The sequence below is a fragment of the Peromyscus eremicus genome, chromosome 1 (assembly GCF_949786415.1).
Source record: "Peromyscus eremicus chromosome 1, PerEre_H2_v1, whole genome shotgun sequence".
In the NCBI taxonomy this organism is placed as follows: domain Eukaryota; kingdom Metazoa; phylum Chordata; class Mammalia; order Rodentia; family Cricetidae; genus Peromyscus; species Peromyscus eremicus.
The window spans coordinates 24,242,823-24,266,415 of NC_081416.1; the positions used below are offsets into that span (position 1 = coordinate 24,242,823).

Consider the following 23,593-nt stretch of genomic DNA (forward strand, 5'->3'; position numbering starts at 1 on the left):
CAGGGAAAAAACCTACACTTCATCAACTGCAAGCAGACACTGATCATGCGCTGAGCACACAGCCTTCTCTCACAGCTCATCTCAGCAGGCACCTCCCACAACAGAGGTCCATGCTGGGAGGGACTGGGGCAGATGAAGAATCTGAGGTCCCGACAAGACCTTCCACTTGTTTTCCATGAGCTGAGAATATGGTGGTGGAGAAGCGAATGCTCTTCCTGCCTCCATGAAGCTTGCAGGCGAGTGTGGCAGTAAACCTAACCCAGCCCCTGTGGGTCCCCATCCTGCCCAACTAAAAAAGAGCCCAAGCGCTTCCTAAAACACTGTGCTGACATATGTTGGTGGCACAGGCCTTTCATCTCAGCACTCGGGAGGCAGAGGCAGGCGGTTCTTTGTGAGTTCAAGACCATCCTGGTCTACAGAGTGAGTTCCAGGACAACCAGGGCTGTTACACAGAGAAACCCAGCACCAATGTCTCTGATGCCTCCCTCATACAGAGAACCACAGACCCACCCACCAAGTTTAGGGTTTGTGGCAAAGGAAAGCAAGAATTTAATGAGATGTGAAGGTCCACCCTGCTGTATGGGACAGAGCTTGGCAGGGTTCCAGTGAAATTTCTTTCCTCTGACCACTTCAGTTTCTTGGCACCGTACCCAGACAGCACTGAAGAAGATATTCACATTTACCCTGCCATCTGGAGTCTTTGGTCCTTTATAAGGTTCAACTTCTCCAAGCTTGATTGGCCACTCATCATAAAATTCCTAGGGGCAATTATATTTAAACAGTATTAAACAAACTGTCCCACAATTCACCATACCTTATCTAAACTTTGTGCACTCACATACTTCATGTTAATCTACATAGTTCTGGAATTTTAGGCTTGAAAAAAATTCCTGTAATTCTCAGCAATATTGCTTATGAACCTGTGGCTATGTACAAGTTGCTTATCTTTTATTTGTCTGTAAAATGGGGATAGCTCAACTTCAGCTTTCTGTGATGATTTATACACACACACACACACACACACACACACACACACACACACACACACACATATATATATATATATATATATATATATATATATATATATATATATGCCAAACGCTTTCATAGGGTTTGAAGAATTCCATGCATAGCATCTGTTTCTATAGACAACTGAATTAAGGGCAGTAGGTTAAGAAATTTAGCTAAGGTCACTCAGAGGTGCCAACAGTGTCAACAGTCTTAACTAATACCCGTTCTCCCCCATCTTGCTAGTTGACTCCTTTTTCATTTGGCTATCAGGTGGTAATTTGTTCAGGAAAGAAGGGTCCTATCCAGTCCATAAGAGGTCTACATGAAGCACCCAGATTAATTTCAGGGCAGGTATGTGGCTCAGTTTAGACCAGTGAATGGGGTCAGGAGGAGTCTGCTGATGGGCTACTGGATAAAGGTGTTCCTCGGATAAGAAGTGATGAAAGTGATGTTTCCTTGGAAGCCAGAAGCATGCTACGCAATATCTTCAGCCCCACAGCTGGTGTTAGAACCCTGCTCTTCTGCTGCCTGGTCCTGTGTTGTCCACTTGGAACACTGACTTTGAGAAACAACTGCCAATCACATGAATAGTAAGAAACCTAAGTGAGGCCGAGTCAGTTACACCGAAATCCCAACCTGCCAGCAGAATTAAAGATGAGAGTGGACACCCTACAGTAATATTAATTACTTCTTTCTTTCTACTTTAAGATAACTTTTTAGATAGAAAATGTCAGATAGGTACTAACATTCACTTTGTACCTACCATGTACTCAATGCCTTAATCGCTCTGATTTTCAAAGCTGAAAACCAGAGATGTCCCCACTTTGCTGATGAGAAAGCCAGGAACCAGGGCGATGGGAAACCTTGCTGAAATGAAGGACAGAGAGCTGACAGCACCTGACTTCAAGCCCTGCGTTAGAGCTGTAGCAACCAAGGCAGTGTGGCATTAGCCAAGGAGAGAGAAGTCAGGAAGTGGAAGAGAGGAGAGAAGCGGGCCCACGCAAACACAAGGGATCTTTGGTGGAAGAGCAAAGACTATAGAGACAAGCTAGTCTGTTCAACAAATTGTGTTGGAACAACAGCATCCAGGAAGAAAGGAAATCTTGTTTCTTTAACAAAAAATATAACTCAGAATGACTTACAGGCCTACTAACTATAAATCACAAAACTATAAGAATTCTGGAAGTTGACACAAGAGAAAATCTAGATGAGCTTGAGTTTGAAGGGACTTTTTAGACACAGAACCAGGGCACACTATATAAAGAAAAAAAGTATTGGACAGTATTACAATTTAAAATGCCTGCTGTAGAAATGTTTCTCACAAAAAAGGATGAAAAGACTGGGAGAAAAATATTTGTAATACAGGACTAGTATCCAGAATATTCTCTAATTTGTTCAGGCTAGCCTTAAGTTCAAGTTATTCCCCTGCCTCAGCTCCAGAGTAGGATGGCAAATACATGCTATCACTTCTGGTTGCAAAGATCTCTTAAGATCTAACCATCAGGAAGCAGAGAACTCAATTTAAAAATGGGCAAGAGATCTAAACAGACATTTCACCAAATGAGAAACACCATGGTAAGTAAGCACATGAAAACTGTTCAACATCATGTGTGGCTGGGAACTGAAAATTCAAACAACGATACACCACCACATGTCTTGAAATGGATGAAACCCAAATACAGAGACCACTAACTCCTGGGGAGAATGTAGATATGCAGAAAAGATAGTCACTTGGGAAGACAGATTGACAGCGCTTTGTAAAGATAAACAGTCTCCCTGAATGATCCAACAACTGGACTTTCTGCCATTTACTCAAGTGAGTTGAAAACATGTGTACACAAAAACCCATACATGATGTCTACAGAAGCTTTATTCACAATTGCTCCAAATTAGAAGCAACCATAATGTCCTTCACTATGTGAGAAACAGACTGCCTTAGGATGCACTATTATTCACTAACAGAAATATGTGAGCTCTAGCGAGGATGTGGAATTGACCTAAGTGTCTATCAGCGAATGAATGGATAAAGAAAATGTGGAGCATAGACTCAGTGAGATAACTATCCAGCCAGAAAAGTAAAAGAAAGAAATGAAACAAAACATGTCATGTTAGTGTTAGTAAGACTGTTAGTCCCGTGACAGTGTTAGCAAACCTGGAGAGCTGTGCTAAGAGAAATAGGCTAGGCACGGAAAGACAAAATATGGTTCGATGTACATGTGGAATCTGAAAAAGTCAAACACAGAAGCAGAGGGTAGAATGTAGTTACCAGGAGCTCAGGGTTGTCAGGACAGGGAGGGGCTGTGCAAATACCACAGTGTTCCTGCCAGGCCGTAAGTTTGCAGGATTTATTACAGAAAAACACGACCAAAGTGAATATGTACTATATGTTTCAAAGCTGTTAAAAGACTGGAGTTACAGAAAGACAAACATGGTATGTACTCACTCATAGGAGGATACTAGATGTGGAACAAGGATGACTGGACTGCTACTCACATCACCAGGGAGGCTACCTGGAAAACAGGACCCCAAGAAAGACACGGGGATCACCCAATGATGGAGAAATGGATGAGATCTACATGAACAATCTGGACATGAGTGGGGGTAATGAAGGACGAGGGTCGAGGGAAAGAGAGCTTGGGGGAGCGGGAGATCCCAGCTGGATCAAGAACAGAGAGGGAGAACAAGGAATAAGAGACCATGGTAAATGAAGACTACATGAGAATAGGAAGAAGCAAAGTGCTAGAGAGGCCCACAGAAATCCACAAAGATACCCCCACAACAGACTGCTGGCAATGGTCGAGATATAGCCCGAACTGACCTACTCTGGTGATGGGATGGCCAAACACCCTAATTGTCATGCTAGAAACCTCATCCAACTACTGAGGGATCTGGATGCAGAGATCCATGACTAGGCCCCGGGTGGAGCTCCGGGAGTCCAATTAGCCAGAAAGAGGAGGGTTTACATGAGCGAGAATTGTTGAGATCAAGGTTGGATAAAGCACAGGGACAAATAGCCAAACGAATGGAAACACATGAACTATGAACCAATGGCTGAGGGGCTCCCAACGGGATCAGGCCCTCTGAATGGGTGAGACAGTTGATTGGCTTGATCTGTTTGGGAGACATCCAGGCAGTGGAACCGGGTCCTGTGCTCATTGTATGAGTTGGCTGTTTGAAACCTGGGGCTTATACAGGGTCGCTTGGCTCGGCCTGGGAGGAGGGGACTGGACCTGCCTGGACTGAGTCTACCAGGTTGTTCTCAGTCCTCGGGGGAGGCTTTGCCCTGGAGGAGGTGGGAATGGGGGGTGGACTGGGGGGAAGGTGAGGGGGGCGGGAGGGGGGAGAACAAAGGAATCCGTGGCTGATATGTAGAACTGAATTGTATTGTAAAATAAAATTAAATTAAATTTTAAAAAAAAGACTGGAGTTAAATGGTATCACCACTACGTAAAGTGATCAACATGCTAATTACTGTAACCATTTCGTAATGTATGCATAAATGAAAATATCACACTGTACCCCATAAGTATGTTCAGCTGTGCTTTTTTTAATCTTAAGAAATAAAAATTTTAAATGAGTTATCAGAAGTTCAGGCATGGTGGAACATGTAGAACTCAGAAGGCTGAGGCAGGAGCATTGTCTTGAGTTTGAGGCTACCCTGGTCTAAATATGGTGAGTACTAGGCCTGTTGGGGCTACATAGTGAGACTCTGTCTCAAGAAGATAACAAAAGGCAGAGTAGAGAAGGCGCATGAGAGAGACAGATGAGAGCCAGCCTCAGACCATGAGTTTTGTAATGTCCCCACCCAGCTTTCTCTCTCTCCTCGTCTATCCCACCTATGTTTAGTACTCACGGTCATCTAAGCAGGGCATCTCAACTCCATTCTCGACCTCGATTACTTGCTTTCCTTCTTATTTTAGATTTACCTCTCCTTATTCTTTTGCTTTTTTTCTCTTCCCCAAGAACATGATCTGCCTTGCTGAGGCCCCTGTGCCTCAGCCTTCTGAGAGACAAGACTAGCATGTCTTTATTCCTCTTCAGTCTACCTCTCACCTAAATTCCCTCATTGCCCTGACTGTTTTGCCCTGATTTTTCTTTCTTCCACTTTGTTTTCTGTCTCCCCAATACCAATTACGGGTCTTACAGTGATTTCTTATTCTCTCTGACACCGCTGACACCCATGATAACTTCTTGAGATGATTAGTACTTCAGGGGTGATTCTTGCAAATCAACTATTACTCTGTTTTCCTAGTGCATCTACCTACCTCTGGATATCGACTGTTGTTACAGGGTAGGGCTGGGAATAAAGTATGGTTCTCTGGTGTTTTACAAAGGAGAATGATGTCTCAACTATGACCTAGCCTCTTCTGCATATTTCAAACATTCCCAACTAGAGGGGGAAAAGTGACCTAAATTTAAAATAGTCTTTCTTAAAATTGAAAATCTAACTCCTGATACACAAATCTAAATACAAAATACATGAAAACCCAAGACAACATAGTCCCTCTAAAATATAACAAATACCATAGTAAATGCCCCCAATGACAGTGACTTAGATGAAATTCCAGACAAAGAATTTCCAATGGAGTAAGGATAAATATGTTCAAAGAAATGAAAAGAGACAAAGGCAGATGTCTGAGTAAATTCCATGAGAACATATAAACAGGTGGATAAAATAAGGAAGTCAATGTAAGATCTGAAAATGAAGTGTGATAAAGAGACAAACATACTGAAGAAAAACCAGGCTGAAATGATGCTGGAAATGAAAATTTCACTAAGTCAAATAGAAAGTTCAGTGGGCAACCTCACTAACAGAATGGTTCACAGGAAGGGAGAACACCAGGACTTGAAGATAAGATACAGCAATTGGTACATTCAGCTGAAAACAACAATAAATTTATATAAAAATATAAACAGAATATACAAGAACTTAGGGATACCATGAAAAGATCAAATCTATTAATTATAGATATAGAAGGAGAATAACACCATGCAAAAAACATAGAAAATATTTTCAATATGATTAGCAGAAAACTGCCTGAACCTAGAGAAAAAGAGGCCCATCTAAGTAGACAAGGTATATAGAATTCCAAAGAGGTGCCGGAGGGCAGTGGCACACACCTTTAATCCCAGAATTTGGGAGGCAGAGGCAGGTGAATCTCTGTGAGTTCTACAGCCTGGTCTACAGAGCGAGATCCAGGACAGGACAGGCACCAAAACTACACAGAGAAACCCTGTCTCGAAAAAAAAAAAAACAAACAAACAAACAAAAAAAAAAACAAAACAAAAAAAAAAACCGGAAAATCCAAAGAGGCAAGACCATGGAGAAAAAAAACAAACCAACCTCCTAAATCATATCACAGTTAAAACACTGACTATATAGCACAAGGAACGTAGTGGCAAGAGAGGAAAAAGTCGCATACAAAGGCAGGCTCATAAGACTGACAGCTGGCCTCTCAAAAGAAACCTCCAAAGCCAGAAGGGCAGGGAAAGATGTATTTCAAATTCCAAAAAACAACAGCTGCCAACCGAGGCTTTTATACCTGTGAAATGATCTCTTCCAATTGATGCAGAAATAAGAGCATTAGTGATAAAAGCAGGCTGAAGGAGTTTATGATTGCTAAGTCAGTTCTGCAGAGGATAGTGGGCAGAATTTTTCAGACTGAAGAAAATGGTGAACACATTCAAGTGCAGTAGGGAAAAAAATTAAAGGGTACGGTATGACTCTGGTTAAACAAATGAGGATTAGAAAAACACCAGACTCTACATAATCAACAAAATGACATGAATTATTACACACCTTTAAATAATAACTCTTCAATGTCTTAGTTCCCAAATCAGAAGACACAAACTGACATATTGAGTCAGAAAGAAAGAAAGAAAGAAAGAAAGAAAGAAAGAAAGAAAGAAAGAAAGAAAGAAAGAAAGACAAAGAAAGAAAGAAAAGCAAACCAGAATCCATCTTGTTTCTGCCTCCAAGAAACACACTTTGCCTTCAAAACAGATTTGGTGTTAGGGCAAAGGGATGAAAAAAAGTATTTCAAGCAAAAGGAACCAGGAAATAGGAGTCAATATCTTGGCATTTGACAAAATAGACTTCAAACCAATTTAACTTGGAGATCAAGAAGGTCATCACCTCATACTGATTAATGGAACAATCCATCAAAAGGATGTTTCATTTCTGTAAACTAATTATACATAAAAAAGACAAGGAGTAATTTAGATACTAGAAATTGCAAATCAAGTTTCCTTTTAAGAAGGACATTTGCAATTCTAAACATATATACCACAAACATGGGTACACACAATTTTATAAGACATTATATAAAGTCACAGATTAACCTTAACACAATAAAAGTGAGTGATTACAATATCTTACTCTCACCAATAAATATGTTATCCTAACAAAAACTATAGAGACCAGGGAGTTATATAACACCCTACATAAAATAGACTTAATAGATGTCCTCAGAACATTCTATCTAAACACTAAAGAATGCACATTCTTCTCAGCAGCCCATGGAACTTTCTCTAAAATAAGATCACATTTTAGGATACAATGTAAGTGGATTATTTGTCTGTTGCTGTGTAAAATATCATGACCAAAAGCAGCTGAAGGAAAAAGGGGCTTTATTTCAGCTTATAGTTTCAGAAGGACGGAGTCTGTGGCTACAGGAAAGGCATGGCTTGGTGGCAAAGCAGGAAGCTGGTGGATCACATTTCCACCCACACATGGACAGCAAAAAGAGAGACCGGGAGGAGGCAAGACTATAAACCTCAAAGCCTCCCACTACCACCTCCGATGATGTACCTCCTCCAGTAAGGCCCAAACTATGGGACACAATGGAAGCAGTTCTAAAGGGAACCACAGCTGTATGTGCCTACATTGAAAGAACCAAAGATTTCTCAAACAGACAGCTTAAGGATGCACCTTATGGCCTTGAAAAAACAAGTCAAACCCCAAAGCAGTATACAAAAAGAAATAATCGAAATCATGGAAGAAATTAATAATAAGAAAAATTTAAAGATACAAATAATCAATGAAACAAAGAGTTTATCTCTTTAAAGATAAACAGGAGCAACAAACTGTTAGCCAAACTAGCCAGACAAGAGAGTGAGTGAGTGAGTGAGAGAGAGAGAGAGAGAGAGAGAGAGAGTGCTCATGCTAATAAAACTAGAGAAGAAAAGGAGGGAGATTACAACAAATACCAAGGAAATTCAGAAAGTCCTAAGAACACACCTTAACAACTTATAGTCTACCAAACTGGGAGAAAAAAAAAAAACTAAAGAAACAGGTGAGTTAGATGAGTACGACCTACCTATCAAAGTTAAACCAAGAGAGATCAGTAATTTAAATAGATCTATAACAAACAACAAGATTCAAGCAGTAATAAAAAAAATCTCCCAACTAAAAGAAAAAGTACAGACCCAAGTAGATTCACTGCTCTGCAAAGAGCTAATGCCAATCCTTTCAAATTATTCCACAAAACCAAAAAGGAAGAAATGCTTCTAAACTCATTTTGCAAAGCCAATATTACCATATTATCCTGGTATCCAAATAAGACACAAATAAGACATTACAGGTCATTTCCCCTGATAAATGTAGACAGCAAAAGTTCCCAATAAAATATTTGCAAACTGAATTCAAGAACACATCCAAAAGATTGTTAATCATGATTGAGTCGGCTTGAAGTTCAGAGACAGTTCAATACATGCAAATCAATGGATGTAATTCATCATACACATGGACTCAAGTACAGAAATCACATGGTCATTTAATAGAAGCAGAAAAAGCTTTTGACAAAATGTAACATCCTTTCATAACCCCGAAGGAACTAGGAATGAAAGGAACATATCTCAACGTAATAAAGGACATGTAGGATAAACTATAGCCAACATTGCGGTAAATGGGAAAAATCTAGAAGTATTTCCACTAAGACCAAGAAGAAGACAAGGACGTCCACTCTTTCCACTCCTGTTCAACATAATGCTTGAAGTCTTAGCTAGGACAATAAAACAAGAGAATGAAAGGAAAGGGACACAAACAGGAAAGGAAGAAGTCAACATACCCATATTTGCAGATGACATGATCCTATACGTGAAAGACCCCAATGACTCCACCAGAAAAGCCCTTAGAACTGACAGGCATGTTCATCAAAGCAGCGGGTCACAAAGATACCAGTAGCCTTTCTATACATACCCATGGTTCCTAAGGCTGAGCTACTCAGTATATACCATACTAGTGCAACCTTTTAAAAATAGGAAATCTGGTGGTGGGAGTGGGGTCGATGATACTGGGATTCTCTTTTCTTCTCCATTTATTATAAGCATAAACTAGTCTAAAATTTAAGGCTAATAATTAATCAAAGCAAGAGACTTGCTGGTGATAGATACAGGTATGGAGTAGATAAGCCAAAATTTAAGCCTGAGTCACTTTGCTTCCTGCTGCTCACATGAGCCTATGTGCCATGCTTTTGTGGCTCTAGTGCTTGCTATCAGTCATGACTGGTTCTTTACAGTGTATCCATTGGTCAATGGATCATGTTTCATTTGGGTACACATTCTCTAGGTGACCTGAGGGGAGACGAGGCATATGGAATATGAAAACCTTCTCCTTGGTCATGTCCAGAAGACCAATGGAGTAACGCTCGCAGTTGAGGTATGTTCTGATGGTGTACAGTGCTTTATGAAACTGCCGTTCAACATCGGTGAGCTCTTCGAATACTTTATTGGCCGACCACATAAGGATCTGAAAGTGAGCATTAAAAAGAAAACAGAGCAGAATGAGAGAGGGTGGAGGGAGAGGGAGACAGACACAGAGAAAACATTAGTTTGAAAGAAACATGAAGTATATCCAAAAATGAACACATCTCACAAGAAACTGCAGTTCTGTTTTGAACCTCCAACAACATCGTGGGTTCTCTAAGCGGGGTGGCGTGTAATCATGGGTCATAAACCCATGACCTTTTCCAAGCCATGGGTTTATGAAAGGGGAGAACACATGATCAGTCCAGCATAAAGGACAAATGCTCTCAATCTTTGCAAAGGATTGAATATCAGTGGGCTGCCGCTGGACCTTATGGGTAGGAAGTCACATAACTCCTCCATGCGTCCTTAGCTAATCAAAGTTAGCCAAACCTGGAAAGTTGGAATAGGGGGGACCCTAGACACATTCATCTCAAGGCCCACTCCTGTACTGTACGGATGAGGGACCTGAGTATCCTGGTTGTAGATATTCCTCTTTACCCCTCCATCTCTTGGAAACAATAAACCACAAATGAATGATTCTTTTTCTACAATGACCCAGGGACTGAGAACTTTAAGCGAGAACTTGTAACAATTTAGTAGTCACCCCAGCCGTATGACGTGGGTTCTGTAATCACCACTACATCACAGGTGAGGAATCCACAGGCAATCAGAACCTACACTGAACAAACCCAGCCAGTTGTACATACAGATAGAGGGCTGAAGGCTGGGAGAGAAGGCAGTGAGGATACCTAGACTAAGGTCTGGGGATCTGCTCCATGTGGCTTAAGCCCTCATGAGGGATAAGAGGGGTTTGATTGCTGATGCTTCTGGGTCCCTCTGCCAGAGCAGACAAGCATGGAATGACTACTGTTATTGTCCCGTTACCTGGCTTCTCCGAGACTCCACACTGTACAGGTAGCCGGTGTGCTGCAGCCTTAGGGCGACAGCAACAAAGCTGAGGTACTTGGAAAAGACCTACAGGCCACAGAGAGGAACAAGTTACAGTTGGATCCCTTCTTTTGGTTGTGCAAGTCACTTCCTGTGTGTGTTGGGTCGGACACTGGGTTAGCATTACCTCCTCATCCTGCTTGGAAAACTCAGGAGCGCTGATTTTGTTCACCGCCATGACCACAGCAAGGACCTCCTTTCCCATCACAATCGGGATTGCCAGCAGGTTCTTGGTGACATACCCAGTTTGCTTGTCCATAAAGTCAGAAAAGTGGCTGTTCTAGGGGGAAGGAAAATGTTCATGAGCTTGCCAAAATAGAACAGAATCATAGAGTGGTAGCTTCTAAGACACGCTCTAATTAAAATCCTACCAACAGACGGCAGGGTCTCCGATACAGTGGTTCCATCCTCAACCCCTACCCCACGTCATTTTCTATGACCAGTGTGTGATGAAACTGTCTGTGTTGGAATGTTCATTTCCCACCCGAGGAGAAGCTTATCTGGATCAGGCAGAGGTTGGAGCAGGAGGAAAGGGATGGTATCCCAACCTGGAGGAAAGTGAGGCGTTAAGAAGATGAGGGGTCACGGGGTTACAGCCGTGTGTGCAGGGAGGGAAACACCCGGGCACCGGAACAGCATTCTTTAACGGCAAATGCAAAACGTCCAGTGGAAACCACCAACCCCTCTAGCAAAGCATAAGAAAAAAATCAGTAATCCCTCAAGACCACTGGTTCTCAACCCTTGACAAGCCTCTGTCTCCAAGAATATTTACATTGCAATGCATAACAGTGGCAAAATTACAGTTATAAAGTAGCAATGAAATTTCAGAATTTTATGGTCGGAGGTCACCACAACTGGAACTATTAAAGGGTTGCAGCATTAGGAAGGTTGAGAACCACTGCTCAAGAGCCTTCTAACCTCTTCCCCTTGAGGAATATAGTAGTGACTACTTGGTCACTTCAGAACTTTCTCTGTGATTAGACAAAGACGTCTCTATTTTCTATTTATTTTTCTAAGTTTATGTGATGCTTTTTATCACTTAACATCGTTTTAGGGACTCCCCCCCCAGAGTGAGGCATGTGGCTGTGGACCCTTAGATTCTTAGATGACACCCCACACAACTGTCCTCTATTGAGTTGTCTATTCATAGTTTCCCTCTCTGTGAGCAATGCTGCACCAGTCATTCCTGGTTTTGTTTTTATGAGATGGATTTCCAGAGTGAAGACCCCTTTGGCTGGAGGAACGGGTTGCATGAAATTATGTATGCAGATTTGTTTAGAAATGTTAAACTTTCTTTCCTTTTCTTGAAAATGTTTTTTTCTCTTAAATAATGTTTCTTGACTGTGCTTTCCCTTCCCTCTACTCCTCCCAGTTCCTGCCCACCTCCCCTCGGTCCACATCCACCTCCTTTCTGTCTCATTTGAAAACAAACGGGCTTCTAAGGGATAGTAAAAACTAACACATTGGAATAGGATAAAACAGAAGGCACAGGAAACAGAGACCCCTCGTTCATACACTCAGGAATCCCATAAAAACACTAAACTGGAAGCCAAAATGTACATGCAAAAGACCTGTGGGGCAAAAAGAGATAAAAAACAAAAATCATAAAATAAAATAAGATAAAATTTAAAAAAGAAAAGAAGCCGGGTGGTGGTGGCGGCGGCGCACGCCTTTAATCCCAGCACTCGGGAGGCAGAGCCAGGCAGATCTCTGTGAGTTCGAGGCCAGCCTGGGCTACCAAATGAGTTCCAGGAGAGGCGCAAAGCTACACAGAGAAACCCTGTCTCGAAAAAACCAAAAAAAAAAAGAAAAGAAATTTTTAGAAAGAGGAAATGCCCTGACACAGCATTATGAGAAAAGGAAGCTCCAAAGATGCCACGGTGTTCATTTTTTGTGGGCATCACTGCTGGGCATGCAGCCTGCACTTAAGAGTAGTTCATGTCCCTAGTGAGAATCCTCTGGAGAAAGCTAGATTTTCATTCACAAGTAGTTATCAGCTGGAGATGGCTTCTGGCTGAGGGAATGTGTGCTTTTCTCCTCTCAGCTCTACAACCCTGGTGTGCAGCCTCAGTCTCTGTGAGCTCACATGCGCATTGATCTTGTTGACTTAGAAGGCCTCGTTTTCTTGTTATCCTCCATCTCCTCTGGTTCTTGCACTTTTTCTGCCTCCTCTTCTGCAGGTACCCTTGAGCCCTGAGGGGAGGGATTTGATCAGGACATCTCTCTTAGGACTGGCTGTTCCAGGGTCTCTCACTCTCTGCATGTCTGGCTGTGGGTCTCGGTATTTGTTCCCATCTGCTGCAGGAGGAGGCTTTTCTGATGATGGCTGAACAAGGCACTGATTATGAGTATAGCAGAATGTCATTAGGAGTCAGTTTATTCCATAGCAATCATATGAGCAGGAATTTGGGGACCGGGTGTGCATGGCCAAATAAAAGGGTCAGTGATTCTTGATGGTCTAAACAAGTTAAAGGAGAACTTTTAAAGACAGAAAGCTGAGAGATAGCCCTCTTATGCTGTTTCTTGCTTATTGGGGAAGCTGGTCATTAACTGCTTAGGTGCTGTTCAGTCAGACTGAATAAGGCTGCCGTTTCTTATTGATTTTCTCAAATAACCAACTCTCTGTTTCATTGTTCTCGTTTGTTTGTTTTATTTTACTGACTTCAATAAATAGTTGGATTATTTCTTGCCATTTGGGGTATGATTTCTTCTTTTTGTTCTAGAGTTTCCAGGTGTGCTGTTAAGTTACTAATATGAGACCTCTCCAATGTTTTATGTAGGGACTTAGTACTATGAACTCACCTCTTAGAACCAACTTCATGGTATCCCATGAGTTTGGATATGTTGTGTATTGTTTTCATTTTTATTTTATTTATTTATTAATTAATATTTTAAAGACAGGTCTCACCATGTAGCCCTGGCTGTCCTGGAACTTGCTATGTAGACCAGGCTGGCCACGAACTCAGAGATCCACCTGCCCCTGCCTCCCGAGTGCTGGGATTTCAGGCATGTGCCATCACATTTGGTGCTCTAAAATTCTTGCCCCCTTGGATTGTTCAATGAGATCACCTTGCCACTGCCAGTACTTACCAGTTCTCCAAAGGTTTCTCAAGCTAAGGTCTTCCCTTTCATTTTTTTTTTTAAATTTCTTTTGAGAGATGGGAAAGAAATGGATCTTTTTGGATACAAACTCCTACAGCTGCAGGAGGTAATGTTGATGCACGGCAAGACCTGACTGCTGAGTTTGGAGAGTAAGTTTGCTCCAAGTCAAGGGCTTGAGAAATAGGTTGGGGAGGCACTTATTATGTGCTCTGCAATTTCAGAGAACACTCACTCTAGAAGGCTGAGACTCACTGGCCCAGGACTATAGGTTGCCCTCCACAAGCTGACCTCAGAGCCCCATTTCTGAAGACACCACCCACACAACTCATTGAATATGGAGATGTCAAGCCGGTGCCTACATGGAGCCTTCATCCCTATGTTCTAGTGTCTTCGGTTCAGGAAGGTATTCTGCATGCTACCAAAGGAGAAATGTAAACACCAACCTAGAATTTTGTTTCGATTTTAAGATAGCGGTATTTGATTTTACCTTAGGTCCCTGGGCTATCTAGTCTCAAGTAGTAGTTAACTGAGCAACCACAATGAGGCAATCACTTTATTTAGTTGTCTCCATTCTCAGGGGTGGAAACTCCGTCCATTACAGTGACTAGACCTCAGACATGGAGCTGCACCCAGGCCGATCAGACCACTGCCATGGCTTCTCTGTCACCATCTCCGTGGCTCCCATGGTCAGCAGCAACCACCTCTGCATCTTTGTCTAGGTGTCGCCTACACACTCGCCTGTGTGCACACTGCTACCCAGATAAGAGGTGTGTGTGGTCAGTGTGTGCTGAAAAAAGGAGGCCTTGGGGACCTTGGAGACCCTGGGGACTGTTCCAGGCCTTCCATCCTGCCTTTCTGACCTCGAACAGATTCTAATTACAGAGACAGAAATGTCAGTCATAAGCCATGCCATTTGTAAAGGGTCCTTGTCAAAAATCCAATAAGGCTAAGAAGTGAAAACTCCTCATTAACTGGCAAATGCAATGGAAAGGTAAAGAGTGATTCCGACTTCACTTAAAACTTCGGCTGCAACCTTTATTTGCTGCAGATTCTACTGCAGTGGCCAAAGCATGGTAAAGCTGCAGAGAGGCAGAGTGGAGGTAGGGCACTGACCAGAGTCAGGAGCCTTGATTCTGTCCCAGCTCTTCTCATTCACTGACCTCTGCCATGGACTCTGGGACAGCCACTGTTCTGTGACCTCTAACTCCCCATCTGACATAGACGAGGGCTGGGCTAACGATTCACCAGGCCTTCCCTTCTCAGATACCCCACACTTGAAGTTCTTTGTCCTCCTGCACCTCCTCACCCAACAGACCTGTGGTTTTTAGCATTGGTTGCATATTCGTACCACCTGGGGAGCCCATGTACCAAACTAAGAGTCTGCTATGGTTGATCTGTTAGGAGTCACAAACATCAGCATTATTAATTTGATTTAATGTATAGTTGGAGTTGGAAAGCACCACTCTAGGGGCCGAAGTGCTTATAATCTACAGATGTAGAGAGTAAATGAGGCCTCAGACTCCCACTGAGCTCAGCATGTCTGGCTTCAACGTGCTTCTCCATCCAACTCTGAACATCAGGAGTGCTGAGGAAAACAGGGAGAGGCTTTCCCCCTGGCCCACCATCCTTATAGCAAAGCTCCAGGGATGGGACAGGCCAGGGGCACATCACCCTTGAAGCAATTCTTGCTGTTACCTCCTCCCTACCAGAAGTCATCTTACCCAATTCTCAGGAAAAAAAAAAAAAAAAAAAGTCTCAGAAAAAAAAAAATGCACACATCAGATTCTTAAGGTGGATGTCTTTGTAATTTTGGAGATGTGAAGAAGCACGTTCTCATCAGAAGACTTCAGGTGTGGGGACACAGCCTGCTAGCTGGGGTCAAAAGAAGCTGTCTTAGAGTACATATCAATCCTTGTACCTGAGGCGTCCAGCAGTTGTTTGCAGAATGGTGCTAATGTTTGACACACTGATCCTCCCTGTCTGTGCAAGCCTCCTGTAATCAGCTTCAGGAGGTATTTGGAGATTATCTCCGACCTCTCAGCTGCCCTTAGTCACGAGCCAGCTTCTGGACCCTGAGCAGAAGGCACTTCAAGGGCTGCCCTCTGACCCATCTCCTGTCCGTCAGAACGGCGGAGTCCCCTTCTGTTAATAGTAAATCACAGTAATGGGACATGGTGTAAGAAAGCCCTGCTGGCAGAAAGGGCAGGCTGGTGCTCATGGTGCTTCCCAGTGAGGGATTATGGGGGATTAGCATTTTCTAATGCTTTTCTAAAATGATCGTGTGTGTCACTGGTCAGAAGAAAGAGTTGATTTTCTGTTTCCATAAGGAGCATGGCAATGCCTTGTACTAGCACAGTGCTGTCTTGGTCGTCAGCAGGGCGCAAACACTTCCTTATACAATTGAAATTTGTGACAATTGGAATTCGTGATTGGTCATCCCAGTCGTGGGGGAGGGGTCAGTTGCACTGAATCACTTAAATCCACCTTTGTGATGATTCAAATCTTTGAACATTACAAATGCTTTCTTTTTTGCACAGTGGATCTATGGATGGTAGAATCTGTTTATGAGCCAGTTCATCCCAGAGAAACCTCCAAGGGTTGTGATGGAGGAGCGTGAGAAAGTTTCCCTGTGCTAGCCTTGGTGTGCTGGCTAATCACCCGGTGGGCTTGGCAGAATGTAGTCCCCAAAGCGATGGAGGAGGTGGGCCTAGCCAGGAGCACCTGATTTAAACAACAACAACAACAACAACAAAAACCCTAACAAACAAAAACACTTCAAGACTCTCTTACACTAAAATGTTGTATTCACTGCTCCTCTGAAATTCCAGCTTCACTGGGCATCTTGTATTTTGTTAACTGTAGCCAGGCTCAGACTGCCATCTCCTTCCCATCAGACCCACCTTGTCTCTGACAAGACCCACTACAGGAAGGGCCACCTACCTTTTTCACATCTGAGACATTAACAGCTTTCTTCACATGAGCAACCCAGCCAACTATCCCAATGTCCAGTGGAAACACGACTTCTCTGTCAGGGGCCACAAGGTTGTCCTCAAACTTAGAGGTTGGGGTGATGTTCAGCAGCCTGGAGGCCACTTCGGGGATGCCGTTTCTTGCACGGCATATGAACATACTGCAGCGGTCAGCCTGTAGAAGCTGAGCCAGCCTCTGCAGGGCCCTGTGAGCCACCTGCTCAGCACTGCCTGCCTCGTCCTGCATACACTGCAGTAGCTCCAGGCACAGGGCTGACTCCTCCACCTGCGTCATCTCAGGGAGAGACATGCTGGCCTGGACCCCTGGCTGGCTGTTTTTGAAGATCAGCCCCAGCGCCTCCACCCGAAGCTTCTTGTCAAAGTACTCCTTGGCAAACTGAGGGTTCTCTTCCAGGTATCTCTCCACAGCATCTTGGCTGATCTCACCCATGGTGTGGCTTGTGTTGCTGCTGCTATCCAGAGAGGAGGGTTCCTCAGAGGGACACCTGGACCAGTATGACAAGAAGGAACTACATCCTGGTCAAAATCATCAAGGAAGCTCCAGGTGGTACCTCATTAAGCCCCCGAAAGGGAAGCAGGAGGGTTGCTTAGCGGTCCTTTCAAACTGCCTGGGACGTGACATAAGACCTCGGCTTATGGCAGCCAGGATGCTGTGGATTAAAGAGTTAAGTCACAAAATCCCTCAGCACTAGGAGCCCCTAAGTCCTCAGAGAGTCATCAGAGAATCTTTGAACAGCCAGGCAAGAGTCCAGTGGCAATGTCTGTTCCAGAAGAATAACTCAACTGTTGCTGTCCACAGCCAAGAATAATCACCGACCTCTCCCTTGGTTACCTTCCATAGCATAGGTAGCCCTTAAACTGCTCTTGTGTGACAGCTATCAGGATGGCTTGTATACGGACCTCAGACCTGCTTGGGGTTTAGGGTATGGTGTATGTAGCAGCTTTAACCAGCTGCGTTGGTGAGGGAGACAGGAGGGTTCAGCATCCAAGCAGCACAAAAATGAATATAAGCTCTTCCCTCTTCTCAAAAGCCTTTTGATCTACCCAGTTGTTCTGTCTACTCTTTTGTTGTGGAATATTATTTTAACTAAGCAGGGATATGTTACATTCATTTATGCTTCCTTTGTTAATGTAAACAATGTAACAATGTAAAGATGTATTACTTTTGTTTGTGCTGCATTTGTTTAATTATGTAAAGATATGTTGCATTTGTTTCAACTTGCCTGCCTAAGGTACCTGATTGGTCTAATAAAAAAGCTGAACAGCCAATAGCTGGGCAGGAGAGAAATAGGAAGGGCTGGCGGGCAGAGAGAATAAGTGAGAGAGGAAAAGAGAAGAAGGAGAAGAAAATGAGGGAGAAAGAGAGGGGCATGCCAGGGGCCAGAAGCCAGGCAGCCACCAGCCAGACATGGAGACAGCAGGAAAGTAAGATATACAGAAATGAAGGAAGGGAGGGAGGGAGGGAGGGAGGAAGGAAGGTAAAAAGCCCCGAGGAAACATAGATGAAGAGAAACAGGATAAGTTATAAAAGCTAGCAAGAAATGAGCCTAAGCTAAGGCCAAGCATTCATAACAATAAGTCTCTAGGTCATGATTTGGGAGCTGGTTGATGCCCACCCCCAAAAAAGAAAGCCTGTTACACTCTTTCCCTAAAAGTCTCCCTTCTCAATGGTCCTCATGTTAGAGAGATTGATCTTGGAACCACTTTAAAGGAACGAAACTAGACCGCATTACTAAGAGAGTTAAACATAGTTTTTAAAAAATATTCCTACAGTCTAAGTGCAGGGGAACCACAGATTACATGACTACAGAGCGACCTTGCCACCCCTAACTGGCTTTTCTGCCTCTAAGCATATTGGTTTGCTTAATATAACAAATAAACATAAGCATATTTCTTTTCAGTAGTAGTAGCTTGGGGTCATGCATTCTTTCCCCTCCAAGGCAGCTTATAACTGTCATCTGTTGCTAGGATCCTTGACATCTCAGGGGCTGCTAGTGAGCAGAGCACGCACAGCACTACTAAGTTTGGTTTAATGTTTATTTTATTAAGCTTTAGTGTCCATTAAGCACACTTCCTCAAGCAAAACTATCACACATCTCCTAAATCAAACTAAACATTTTCCAATCCAGTTAGCTTGAATATTTAAGGGCTGACTCCAAGTCCTGATGAGTCTTTTAACTGTTTCAATAAAGCTTCAAACATCACAAGATAAAAATTGAAATGAAAAATGATGAATACAAATTAGTAGGGTATCCCCCTTAGATTGGCTTCTAAAAGGACAATGTGCGGGTCTCGTTTACGTCTATAAATGCAAAGCTCTGCTTCACCAGAATGATAGTAATCTTAGTCACAAAAGAGAGAGCTTGAAGCTGCAGAGCCCAGGTTGTGAACTGAAATTCTTAGTTGCAACATGGTTTTCCCAGGGGAATAGAACCCACACCAGCATTAGTAAGTTAAGCCTATTTGTATGGTGGTGATTCACCTGTTACCCCAAAGGGTATCGTAAGGTGCCCACATTTTCTTATTCCTGCTGTGTGACACTCACGTCTCCTCTTGGGAGGGGTTTTGGCAGGTGACTGCTTCCTTCATCCTTAGAGGATGGCACTAGGTCCTAGTCAGGATATGGAAAACCCAAATCAAGCAACAACAGGCAGTGAGATTGGATCAGTAATAAGCTTCCTCTCAAAATAAAAGCTAGCAGAGAGAACAGGCAGAGATGAGGAGTCTAGGAATGTCAACCGAGCCCCAGTTACAGGGCTTCAGAGGCCATACTGGGGGGTTGGAGATTTTGAGATAGGTAAGGACTCTTCTTTACAGTTTAACCTGGTAGCAGGGTGATGCTGGACTTGTAGAGTAAGTTTGGAAGAGTCCCTCTCTATGGCTACAGAGATGGATCAACTATTCAGAGCACTTTGTTTACTGCCCTTGCAGAGGGCCAGAGTTCAGCTCCCAGCACCCACTTAGGTGGCTCATGACCACCTGTAACTCTGACTGCAGTGGACCCAATGCCTGCTTCTAACCTCTGAGGGCATCCTCACACATATATGCATATTCTCTCTCTCTCTCTCTCTCTCTCTCTCTCTCTCTCTCTCTCTCTCTCTCTCTTTCACACACACACACACACACACACACACACATTTTAAATCTTTTTTAAAAAGAGTTCCCTTTCTTTAAATTCTACAAAACAGTTTGAGAAGTACTAGCTCTTCTTTAAAAGTTTGGTAAAATTCTACAGCAAAGCCATCTCGTCCTATCAAGCTGGTTTCATTCCAGGAATACAAGAGTGGTTCGCCACAGATAAATCAATACACATAACACTGGGGCTCAGCAGTTAAGAGTGTTTACTGCTCTATCAGAGGACCCAGTTCAGATCTCAGCACCCACGTCAGGTGGCTCACATACACTTGTAATACCAAGGATTCATACCTCTGACCTCTGAGGGCACACACAAACACACATAAGTTAAAAAAAAAAGTAATAATACAGCACATAAGTAAAATCACAGGCGAAACCCACCAAGCTTCAATGGTCAATTCCATCCAAACCTATCACTCAGGTGACCTGGTTAAACAAAATAAAATTGAAAAGACATGAATATAGGAAAGGAACTTGTGAGGAGGGGTGACTAGGAGATAATGGGCTGAGAATAATCAGAATTCATTATATACATGTATGGGATTGTCAAAAAACAATTTAACAAAAAATTATTTTAGATGGCATCAAAAATTAGCAAATAATCTGAATAGATACTTTCCAAACAGACAAATACAAATTATGAATAGATATGTGAGAAAAATACTGCACGTAGTCAGGTATAAGAGATGTGTAAATTGAAGCTATATTGAGGCTATATCTCATTTCGGTAGAATAGTTGCTACCAGAACAACAGATGCTGATAAGCATGTGAATAAAATGAGGGTGGGTGTGTAAATTATCACAGTCACTGTGGTAAGCAGGCTGGACAGTCCTCAAAGGAACTACAGAACTAGCAAAGATCCAGCAAGCCGACTCCTACATATGTCAGTACAGAAGAGATACTGGCATGCTTGTGTTTGTCGTGGCATTATTCACAATAGTTAAGAGGTGGAATCAAGCCGGGAATGGTGACACACACCTTTAATCCCAGAAGAAGCCAGAGGTAGACGGATCTCTGTGAGTTCGAGGCCAGCCTGGTCTACAAAGGAAGTTCCAGGACAGCCAGGGCTGTTACATAAAGAAACTCTGTCTGAAAAAAAACAAAACAAAACAAAAAATGGGTAGAATCAGCCTCTAGGCCCATCAACAAATGAAGAAATATAATTTGCATATAATATATAGTTATAAATTATATGTAGATATATAATTTATATATAGTGGAGTATTATTCAGCAAAAAATTAAATTCTATCATATGTCAGAAACTGGATAAAACTGGAGTCCAGTGTGTTAAACAAAATAAGCCAGGAAAGGGTTGGAGATGTGTGTGTGTGTGTGTGTGTGTGTGTGTGTGTGTGTGTGTGTAGAAGAACAGATAATCAATATATGCTATAGGAATGTATAGAATACCACAGTGAATCCCATTAATTTGGCACAATTAACGTATTAAACGTTTGAATAAAAATGTGATCTTACAGTCCTGAGCAAGATTAATTGGAAAAAAAAACTAAATACTTGGCGTCAGAATATGAATTTATATTGTATACTGCATTTGGGTCGTCATCAAATGTGGTTCCTTAGACTGTTTAAAAAAATCATTCTTTTTAATCTTTGCTTATATTTTCCTGATGGGTGTTAAGACTATGTAGGTGATCAAAAAAATTAGCCCTTTCTTTATCATCCAAGTCAGCTGAGGGTCTGGTCCTCAAGGATGACTTGAGCTTTGGCGGAACCCCTGGCTCCTATAATTAATCAGTCTCTCTCTCTCTCTCTCTCTCTCTCCCCCCCTCCCCAGTTGTGTCATTTGTTGGGGAGGAGTCAGGGCTCTTGCTGACTGTAGTAAAGTACTTCCTTTGGAAGCATGGAGGGCATTGTCTTCCGTGTTGATTCTTCTTTGTAGAACGTACACTGCTTAGGTCCAGCCTCTGGCTCTGGTCTCCATCAGACAGGTGACCTGACAGAGCTTCGGGACCCCTTGCAGACGGCCCATAGTCTCCTAAGGCCTAGTTGACCTTGGACGGTAAAGACCAAAACATTTGCCTTTTGGTCCCTATAACCACACTGGTACAGACCTCCATGGTTACTGAACACCCAGAAAGCCAGTTATACCAGTCTGCTGCCTTTCACCTCTTCCCCATTTTATAAAATATTTATTTTAAGCCAGATGGTAGTGTCACAACAAACAAACAAACAAACAAAATTGATTTTATTCTGTGTGTACCAATGTATTGCCTGCGTATGTGTGTGTGCATGCATGCATGCGTGTGTGTGTGTGTGTGTGTGTGTGTGTATACACACACACACACACACACACACGTGCATAGTTGGTACCTGCAGAGGGATCCCCTGGAACTAGAGTTATGGATAACTGAGCTGTCATGTGGATTCTGGGAATCGAACCTGAGTTCTCTGCAAGAACAAAAAGTTTTCTATACCACTGAGCCAGGCACTTTTAACTTTTGTGTATCGTTTAGATAAAGCTTAGGTAAAAACCAAACACTTTACCCTGAAAAGTCATTGATTTCAGTGAAGGAAGGTAAGTCGGTATCTGTTATGTGCCAATGATGTGTCTCATAGAAGAAAGGAGAGGCCGCTGTCAGCCTTGAAGTGAGGGATGGCAGAAATGAACGTTACGTGGATTTTATGCAAACTTAAAACACAATTCTACTCATAAAAAGAGCCAGAAAAGTGTTGTCAAATGACGTATTTGTTTTGTTTTTGACATTTTATCTGTAGAAAAATTGAAAACATACAAGAGGTACAAAGAAAAATAAATCTCCAATGTCTCAAATCCTATTGCAAAGGGGTAACCACGGTGAATATTTCCCCTTTGGATACATTTGTATGTACGTTTGAAAAGTTATTTATGATGTTCAAAGCATCAGTTGACCTGAATTCACATATTTGTAATCATGAAGAAATCCAGGATAGAATGCCAAAATAAACTGTTTTTCTTTGCTGGGATCTAAAACATCATGGTTTGAGAGAAGCGTGGGAGAGGAGGAGGCGGGGGAGAAGAGGAGGGAGGGGGAAGGGAAGAGAGGAGGGAGAGGAGAGGATTGATTGGTCGGCTTTCTAAACACCTAGCATATACATGAATACATACTGTTGAGAGAAGACACATTGAAACCCCCACATTTATTCAATACACAGCAAGCATCGGAGCCACCAGGATGTGTTCCAGGAGAACTGGCTGGAAGACCAGAGCGATTCCAGAACTTTTTTTTCAGAAATACTCGTCCAGAGGCAATGGGCTCAGCCAGAAGCACTGTGTCACTCCAGTTATGCAACAGGCAGACTTCTACTCTGAAGTCTGAAGAGGGGATACAGGGGATACAGCGAGGGGTAGGTGCCAGGGAGGTACCCTGAAGTCCTTGCCTGGGTGCAGAGATATGGACCATACACATCACAGAACACATGGTTCTGCCACACCCTCCTTGAGCACATCTTATTTGAGCTGGTTGGGTCACTGTTGGACTTTATCTGTGGGCTCAACGAACAGTGGGCCAAAAATATTCAAGAAAAAAGGCACAGAAAGATCAAACCACAGACACAAAATGAATTTGCTGCAAAGCACCCTGCTGAGCCCATGGGGAAATGTGATGTGCTGCACAGCCTGCTGTGGCCTCCTACAATGCCACAGACCCCAGCCTCTAG

The 23,593-nt window shown here is 42.8% G+C and overlaps 1 protein-coding gene across 3 annotated transcripts in view; it reads right to left on the reverse strand.

Annotated features, from left to right (window-relative positions):
- Pde6c (phosphodiesterase 6C) overlaps positions 1-17,232 on the reverse strand; it is a 54,351-nt gene extending 37,119 nt beyond the window's left edge. For all 3 annotated transcript variants that reach the window (XM_059247012.1, XM_059247007.1, XM_059247001.1), the window contains exons 1-5: positions 16,753-17,232; positions 10,838-10,990; positions 10,648-10,737; positions 9,623-9,763; positions 684-758 (exon numbers count right to left, since the gene is read on the reverse strand). In XM_059247012.1, coding sequence (XP_059102995.1) covers positions 684-758; positions 9,623-9,763; positions 10,648-10,737; positions 10,838-10,990; positions 16,753-17,232 — 939 coding nt within the window. The remainder of the gene's footprint in view (positions 1-683; positions 759-9,622; positions 9,764-10,647; positions 10,738-10,837; positions 10,991-16,752) is intronic.
- Positions 17,233-23,593: the final 6,361 nt, after the last annotated feature.